We start from the raw sequence: 9,229 nt of genomic DNA on the forward strand, positions 1-9,229 counted from the left end.
TCCTCTTATTAATTCAATATTTCTGCACCCAGTGAAATTATGCAGACTTTAATTATGGGCTCAACAACGGCTGAGAAAACAAAAACAACACCAACACAGTCAAGAAGAGAACACAGACACACATGAGCCGAGACAAGCAAGCGCCAACGTTTTTGTAAACACACAGATGCTGACAATGTGCTCTCTCCTCACTTTGTGTCTTCACTATCTCACTTTCTCACTCTCACACACATCAACTAACACATACATATGCAAGCACGTTGCACAGCTGCCCACAGTCATCTGGGAAGATACCAGCAGGTTTCAAGCCCATGAGAATTTATGTTTCTGAATGATTAGAGGCGAGGCGGATGGGTCGATCTCGGAGGCAGCAGCTGCCCGCCCCATGGCTCCAAGTGGAGCAGAAAATCAGGATAATTTCATTGTGATAATCAGCCTCCTGTTATCCCTGCTACTTCAACCTAGGAGAAGCAGGAAAGGAAACACAAGGGAGGGGGAGTGTGAGATAAACATATATATAAGTATGTGTGTGTGTGTGTGTGTGTGTGTGTACTGCATATGTATACTAGAAAGAGAGGAGGGAGGTGAAAAGGAGGAGAAAATAAAAATACTGAGAGTTCCTGTCTGCTTAGAATATACCTGGAGGAGATTGTGGAGACTTTTTTATATCTATGGCGCTTGTATAAGCTTGATAACACCCTTTCAATGGCCCAACAACATTCAAAGCAGGTATAAAAATCCCTGAACTTTAACATACAAATAATAGCTTTATATATGCTGATATTTTAAGATGCCTGGTTTCAACCTGTGTTAACAGGGAACTTTAAACTTTAAAGTGTGTTTGTACATAACTAAGCAATACTAATGTGTTTGTATCAGATGCTGATTTCACACCTCAGCTAAGCATTTCTACAAGCTCCCAGATGTCAGCTGGTATAGGGCAGTACTGATTTCACATCACACATTTCTTTTCATCCAAAGTGTTGTTGTTCTCAGCTATGAGTTGTAAAGCATGTCTGCCATCTCACCACCAGCCTGTCTTTGACTGCGGGATAATAATAAGTTTATGTTTCTCTTGGCTCTCCTTTTCTCACTCCTATTCTATTGGTTTTGCTTCTTCTAAGTGTCTTTCTTTGTGTGCGAGTTAGGCCTTATGTTCAGCTGATTTTGTCCTGTATGCCATGAGTTTGGGTTTCCTTTCCTTTTCATGACAACCCTCAGTCTTTTTGTTCAGTTGCATGCAAGGGCATGCCTCATAACATGGAAATATTGTTTCTGTGTCTGTGTCTTACATGTGTGCAATCATGTGTTTGAATTATGTAGTTGTGACCCCCAAATATTCTGTCTTTGGCACTTAAGCAGCCGATGACTTTATCTTGATGAAATATTCACACTGATGTTTGCAAACACACTTGACCTCTAAAAAATACACAGCACAATAAACTTTCACTACACTATTTATGACCGTGTATAGTTGGTATCAGGTAGAGGAAACTAACAGACAAACTCATGCCAGGGTGAGTCTCAGCAAGCTTGAAACTAGCCAAACTAATCACATTGCGACATACTCAGTAAGCTTTGACTGATTGCACAGTGATAATGTAATGATAAACCTGGTGCTCTGAGACAGAAATGTTCCAGTTGCATTACAGGTTTGCCTATAAATGTCTCAAAATCTGATTTGAATCTTTCTGCTTCCTTTTTATGTCAATAAAACGATGTTTTGCCTTACTTTAATATGATCTATGTATGTTTGAGTTTATTTGTGCAAAATAAAATTTCAAAAAAAATTCAAACAAGCGTGCCCTTCACATACACTAACGGAAGCACTTTTTAACAACTTTATTCAGTAATTTAAAGTTAAATATAACAGTGTTTGTAACTCAGATTCTTGATCCTGGGGAGAATGGTGCAATAAAGTGTAATAAAGCTTTTCCAAAACATAACAACAGGTAAAACAGATGTTATTGATGAAGGCAGGCTAGTCTCCTGCTTAGGTACACAGTGATTGCATTTTCAAAGCAAGTTCGTGAAGACGCATCATTCATGTGATGTTTTCATGCACACATACAGGGGCTTTCTGCATTAAAGGACGGGCTTAATTGCTTTGTGCTATGGACTAAAAGGTGACGCTGAAGGAGGGGCAACCATTCTCACTGCATTATATTCCCTATATTATATTTCTAAAAAGAAAACTATAGACAATAAAATATAATGCAACAAAATCTAAAGTCACTAGAGGCGGGTATTTGTTTGTCCGAAGTCTTTTGTAAAATGTGCAAACTCTACACACAATTTAAAGTGAAAGCTCAAGACTTACATTCCGAGCAGGACTTTTAAACATCGGCTAGTAATAACCTATTCCATCCTGAGGAGGTCAGTAGCAGCAGTGAGCTAAACACAATAATTTAGAGCATCTTTAAAACTTCACTTATTTGTCCGATCCGGGAATCCCTCCACCACCTCCTTCATCCTCTCCGCTCCCTCCCTCCCTCCTCCTGCGAGCCACCCCGTCCACCAACAGCGGCGCTTCCCGTGACGCCTCGAACGGAATCAGATTCGGACACATGCGCTCTCACATCAGGTCCCTGCCCCCTGATACACGACAGCAGTAACGGGGTTACTTTCCGTATACCGTCTAGTTCCAGCACTGATGGGAACCTCGGGGTCTAAGACATATCGGTGTGCATAGCCTTCTTCTCCAGCTGACAATACCATGAAGTTAGAAGTCCTTCTTCTCCTCCTGTTGGGTTCTTGCAAGCTGTCCCCCGCGAAGATTGCCGGTGAGAAAACTCTTGATATATGTATTAAATAAATATAATATTTCTTTAGAATACATACTCTATGCTCAGTAATGCCTCCACCGATTTGTTCCATGTTGTGCAACATCCGCTAATAGCTTTGATTAAACTCTGCATAAACTCCGATGACCTTGTCAAACGGGAAAGCGCAAACTACTACCAACTACTCACCACTGGTCTTATAAAGCAAAGGATTATGTTTACATTCCCACGTTTCTTTTCGGATTTAAAGATTCAGTAACTTGGAGAAAGCATGCAGACTTCTAATTGTGCTGACAACAACAAAACAGCAAAAGCTGCCATTTTTGTGGGATGAATTAAGCTTTTTTAGTGCAACAAGATAGTCCTTTTAGCAGTGTAACGCAGTAATGCGATGGCCCTAGCTCTGCTTCTCTTGGAGCTGACTGGTCATCAGGCAAACAAGAACACAGGTGTCATATATCAGCATCTCTGCACCTGTCCTTGAAAGTACAGCCAGAGCTTGTGGGATTCAATCATCTGTAATGTGGCTTTTATGTTTGCTTGGTGGATCCTTTATACGCATTTACCCTGTCAGATGATGTCAGACAGATGTGAAGCCAGAGTGGAAAAAAAAAACAAAGCAAAAACGCTGCAGGTTAAAGGTGGACACTCTTCCTCCCGGTCCCTCAGCTCACACACATTAGTCCTTGCACATGATGTCCCTTGTGTCTGATATTTTAGATGTCTCTCTCCATCGACATTGCAGTTTCTGTTTCTCTGGTGGCTTTATTTCACTGCAGACTGACTGATGGGCTGACTGCCCAGCTTCTGTGCACAGCCATATTAACCATTTATCCTATCTTGTTATCTTGTTATGCAGTGTGTGTGTTTTTTAGAGGAAGAGTAAATGCTCTACTTTCTATCCCTGCCACTTAAAATCCAGCTGGTGATGGTGAAAAGCAGCTGCAGTAGGAGCACAGTTGTTATTATTGTTGATCCATCTTCCCTCTTCTTGTTCCAGCTCCAAATAAGTTTGTGTCCTTGGCGGAGATGGAGGATGCTTTATTGAAGAACCTTTTCCAAGGCTATCAGCGCTGGGTTAGGCCAATCCAGCGTAACAATGACACTATTAAAGTACGCTTTGGACTCAAGATCTCTCAGCTGGTCGATGTGGTGAGACGACACACGCACACGTACAAACAGACTGACATCAGTTTGCAACTCCTGTTAAAAGTGGCTTCCTTAGTTTGAATTTTACACAAGTTTTAGTCTTTCGGTCTTCCTGTGAGATTTGTTGGCAACATGCAAAGTAAAGAATATTGCAAGCCTTGCCCTTTAACAGCAAAAACTATATGCAAGCATGAACTTGCTTTGAAAATGCAATTATTGAAAAAGTATCAAGACACTGAGTTAGATAAAACACGTGTAACACATATAAAAGAAATATAAAGAGGTTGTTCTGGTTTCATCAGTCCCACTATGTGTGGTGCTGAAATAGAGCTCAAGCTATCTCTTCATATTTGTGACTACACTGTCTCTTTTTGGAGTGTTTGTTTAATATTTCAGAGGCTGGTTGCAATAGGTTGAGATGGTTTAGGTGCTCCGGAGGAGAAAACTGAGCACGCTAATGGAGGAACCATGCTTCTTGGCTTGAAATATTCATCTCAGCCAGTCCATATTTAACTTTTCTTCTCTTCCTTCCAACAAACGCAGCCAGAAATGAATTACATAAAGCTGTTTGTGGCAAATAGGAAAGGTTTAGGTTGATCTGTTGGATCCTGGGAAAGAGAAAGGGCGACGGAGCTAAACATAAAAACAGCAGCCTGCCTATGCTGTGTATGTCCCCTGACTCTCTCTAGGCTGCTGCTCAGCTCTGTATTAGATTATGGTTCACCTCTGGTCTATGTGATCACCAAAACATTCAACTGAGTCTGACAGCTGAGGCCTGCTCTGGATATGCTGAACATCTTTGAATATGTCTCGCTCACGTCTGCTAAGGTTGTTGAACTTGTTTTTGTTATCAGCACAGCTTCCTGCACCCACTTTTGGTACTATGTTTTCTTTGTGTTTACTAAGAAAGTGGCAGATAAATCAGATTCTGTCAGATACAGTGGAAACCGAAAAGATGATTTGGTTCACCTCAGCTGGGGGTTTTATATTTACTAAAACAGTAGCAGACAATAAAATATTTGAATGAAATAAGTGATCTTGGATTTCTTTGTAAACTTTGTTTATGAATCATTTAAGCATGAACCAGTGTTGAGTCTACACTGAACAGGTGCCTTAGCGAAGAACCAATTTTAAAGTGTATCTTTAGGTACTTTGTTACTAGAACTCTGTTACAAAAGCAAGTTTTTATTTCTTTAGTTAAATCTTTAAAAAAATGCCAAAGATATCAAAGTTTATTGGCATAAAATAGTGTTTTTGGACTAATAGAATCATGACATGAGACAGATAAGGCTGAGGTATGCCAATGACATGAGAATTTGACTCAAAATCTGTGGCGATAGGTTTCATGTTGTGATGAATCCAAATCTGAAATTTCTGGTTGACATTTTTGTCAGTATGTACAGAGGAAGTCAGGAGAGGGGTATAACAATGAGTGCCATGTTTTACAGCCATCTGTAGAACACAATGGAGGCTCTGTCAGCGTTTAAGGTTGAACTTCAGCCTGTGGTTTTGGAAACTTTGTCAAAATGGATGGAACTATGAACCCAGAAAAGTATCATCAGACTTTGATCCACTAACATTTGGGAAGCTTCTGATTGGCAGTGCCTTCATCTTTTAATATGACAATGATCTCAAGCACATTGCCACTGCAGGAAAAGCATACTTGGATAGAAAAACACACAGTGGAACACCGTCAGTCATGGATTTGCCTCCCCATAGCTCAAACCTCAACATTACTGAAGCAGTGTGGGATCATGTAGACAGAGGGCACAACAAAGGGCAGCCAGTATCCAAAGAAGAGCTTTGTACATCCTTCAAGAAGCCTGGAAAACTGCTCCTAAAGAATACTGAATGACAATGAAAATGAGCTTGCAGCTAACACAGCTGAAGAATAAAAGTGTCCATGCCAAATGTTGACTTTCAAGCTTTTAAGACTTCTACAAACTCTGTTTTTGCCTTATTTTATTTCTATGTATGCAATTATTTCCCATTTTCCCTGAAAACATGCAAAGACATCAGGGGTGTCTTGAGTCTTATGCACAGAACTGAACAACCCAACCAAAACCAGCCAAACAAGCAAATATATTTCATTTTCATAGTTGCATTTTAATGTGCAAATCCAACAAATAATAAAACAATGGGTTGCAAAAATGATTTCTTCTTACGTTTTTGGAAAGTATTTTTACATAACATATTTTCCCAATTTTAAATAATAATATTTTTTCTATTTTTTATGTTTTTGTCTTTTAGGATGAGAAAAATCAGCTAATGACAACTAATGTTTGGCTGTGGCAGGTAAGACTAAATGAACACAATGTTGTTGGGCAGGAGCATGTAAGATAGTACAGAATCATCCAAGAGACCATTTATAAACATTTTCTCATAAATGTTAATCAGTTTATTTTTCATGATGCATTAACAAATAACACATGGTTTGCAGGTAAAATAAGACTGACTTTTTGAATGTAATGTATTTTAAAACTAATATATAGACCCTTGATTTGCTTAAATAAGCTGTATGTATGAGCAGTTGGTTTAAATTTAATATTTAGTTGTTATTTGTATAACTGATGATGGGCGACAGAATTCATAAAGGAGTCTGTTATAGAGGGTATAGAGCTATTGGACTTTTTAATAAGTTTCATCAAGTTTAATTCCAGCAAATACAAGCAAATCACAGTATTATTGAGTGTTGTTTATATGTCTGCTGATGTGGCTTCCTGCATTTTTCCTTGACCAGGAATGGATTGATTACAAGCTGCGATGGAATCCAGATAAATACGGAGGAATCACCTCCATCAGAGTTCCTTCAGAAAATATCTGGCTCCCAGACATCGTCCTGTATGAGAAGTAAGGCCGCTCTGAAATTTCAGCAATCCAGTGACTGATGATGTGAAACATGAGTCTGTCTGTATGAAAAACACTAACACAACGTGATGCTATCTATCTTAATTGCTTAAAAAAAACGTTCTTTGAGTGTAACCAGCATGTTGTAATATAAATATTATAAATATTTAATCTTACACCTCATCTAAAAAATCAGTAACACTGAGCTGTGCTCAGAAAGGCCACTCTACATTTACTTGACCACTTATTAGGTTTGAGCCTGTCTTAGTTGCCATTGGTCAAGTAGCAGGGAGCGATGTGGACTCAAAGAGTCCATAAATTTTCATTTTTCATGTGATTATCAGTTGAACTACAACAGGTGCATAAAAACAATTCATTATCAAAGAGATGGACGATTGCATATAGTAGTATTAATTTAACAGTTTCATGTAAATGGACTTAAGATGAGAATTGACTTGTGTTTCATATTTCTTCAGTGCTGATGGGCGGTTTGAGGGTTCCCTGATGACCAAAGCTATTGTGAAGTACAACGGGGCCATCACCTGGACACCACCTGCCAGTTACAAATCTGCCTGCACCATGGATGTCACTTTTTTCCCTTTTGATCGCCAGAACTGCTCCATGAAGTTTGGATCCTGGACCTATGATGGCAGCATGGTGGACTTGGTTCTCATGGACAACCAGGTTGATCGGAAAGACTTCTTTGATAACGGGGAGTGGGAGATACTCAATGCTACTGGTGCCAAAGGAAACAGAAAAGATGGCTTGTTATCCTACCCCTTCATCACATACTCCTTCATCCTGAAGAGGCTGCCTTTGTTCTACACGCTGTTCCTAATCATCCCTTGTTTGGGTTTGTCATTTCTGACCGTCCTGGTCTTTTACCTCCCCTCAGATGAAGGAGAGAAGCTTTCACTCTCTACCTCCGTCCTAGTGTCACTTACTGTGTTCCTGCTAGTCATTGAAGAGATTATTCCCTCCTCCTCCAAGGTCATACCCCTGATCGGAGAGTACCTCCTCTTCATCATGATTTTTGTCACCCTCTCTATCATCGTCACTGTCTTTGTCATCAATGTCCACCACCGCTCCTCAGCTACTTACCACCCAATGTCACCATGGGTTCGAAACCTCTTTCTTCAAAAACTGCCCAGATTGCTGTGCATGCGAGGGCACACTGACCGCTACCACTACCCAGAGCTGGCTCCCGAAAGCCCTGAGCTGAAGTCTCGCTCTGGAGGTCGAAGAGGCCAGAAGACAAACAGTGGTTCGCTCGGACCGACTACTTCTGATGGGAAGGACGAAGAAGCCTGGGGTACTATGTTGGAGAAAGCCATCTATTCGGTGCGCTACATCAGCAGACATATCCGTAAAGAACACTTCATCCGTGAGGTATGTAAAGTATTTATCAATAAACATTAAATTCTTTTGACAGATTAAGAACTTGATGTTTATATTGCGCATACTCTTTCTGTAATCACATGTCTTATTTTTTCCTTTTCACAGGTGGTACAAGATTGGAAGTTTGTGGCCCAGGTGTTAGACAGAATCTTCCTTTGGGCTTTCCTCACTGTCTCAGTATTAGGCACCATCCTTATCTTCACTCCAGCTCTGCAGATGTTCATGAAAATCCCTCCTCCAACTCCAAGTGAGGAACAAGCTTCAGAGTCGTTACACTGACGAGGCAACTGATCATCTGCCTTCAAAGAAAACATTTTTTAAACATGGTACCACTGAGCAAGAAGAACCCACTGCAGGCACCTTTTACAGGATTTTGTTGACTATCTGACTCTTTCTGTTAAACCACTGTGTAAAATATACATGCGAATAAGTCATCAAGTCACTATGTCTGTTTTGTCAATATCATAATGTTTCATCTGATTATATTGGCATTTTATTCTGGTTTAAGATATATATGACAACCTCAGTAACCAGTAGTCTCACCTGTGTTCATTTTCAGTTCGTAAATTGCCAAAATAAAAAACAACAACAAAGAAATGCTTCATAAACTCTACACCAAATGGTATTTAGCTATCAATATACAAGATTAAAGTAAAACCCCATAATTGCCTTATTTTTTATGTTTTTAACCAACATCATATTTAATTTGATATTTTTTTTCTTGACATACTTTTTTTTCAAATTCAAAACAAATTTCTACTCTGGGAATTTTAATGAAATAAAACATCCATGAGGGCGTTGTCAAAGCTATTATTTAACAGTAGGCTACTTTTTTGTGGTAAACTGTAAGAAAAATAATTTCTGCAGACAGCCTTTAAACTACCTTAAACAGAGATCCCACCACCTCGCAAAACGTTTGACTTTTGATTTCACACATTAGGAGAAATAAAGTATTAAAGGAAAGATACTTAACTTGCTCTTCCCTGTGTTTTTTTTTTCATGTGACAAGGCATGAATAAACCTGAAATAAAAGTAATAAACAGTAAAAGTTA

At 39.4% G+C, this 9,229-nt stretch overlaps 1 protein-coding gene across 1 annotated transcript; it reads left to right on the forward strand.

The window, feature by feature from the left end:
• Nucleotides 1-2,573: 2,573 nt before the first annotated feature.
• Nucleotides 2,574-8,703, forward strand: LOC102788860 (neuronal acetylcholine receptor subunit non-alpha-2-like). The gene is made up of 6 exons (XM_006781352.3): nucleotides 2,574-2,783; nucleotides 3,784-3,935; nucleotides 6,183-6,227; nucleotides 6,673-6,782; nucleotides 7,256-8,168; nucleotides 8,283-8,703. Exons 1-6 carry the CDS (start codon nucleotides 2,717-2,719, stop codon nucleotides 8,454-8,456), a joined length of 1,461 nt encoding a protein of 486 aa, XP_006781415.2. The 5' UTR covers nucleotides 2,574-2,716; the 3' UTR covers nucleotides 8,457-8,703.
• Nucleotides 8,704-9,229: the final 526 nt, after the last annotated feature.

This window comes from Neolamprologus brichardi, chromosome 2, assembly GCF_056152115.1.
Source record: "Neolamprologus brichardi isolate AB-2024 chromosome 2, ASM5615211v1, whole genome shotgun sequence".
Taxonomy (NCBI): domain Eukaryota; kingdom Metazoa; phylum Chordata; class Actinopteri; order Cichliformes; family Cichlidae; genus Neolamprologus; species Neolamprologus brichardi.

Coding starts and splice junctions, on each gene's coding strand:
- LOC102788860 (XM_006781352.3), top strand. CDS start 2,717: ATGAAGTTAGAAGTCCTTCTTCTCCTCCTGTTGGGTTCTTGCAAGCTG. Junction 2,784..3,783: donor GTCCCCCGCGAAGATTGCCG/GTGAGAAAACTC, acceptor TTCTTGTTCCAG/CTCCAAATAAGTTTGTGTCC. Junction 8,169..8,282: donor AAGAACACTTCATCCGTGAG/GTATGTAAAGTA, acceptor TCCTTTTCACAG/GTGGTACAAGATTGGAAGTT.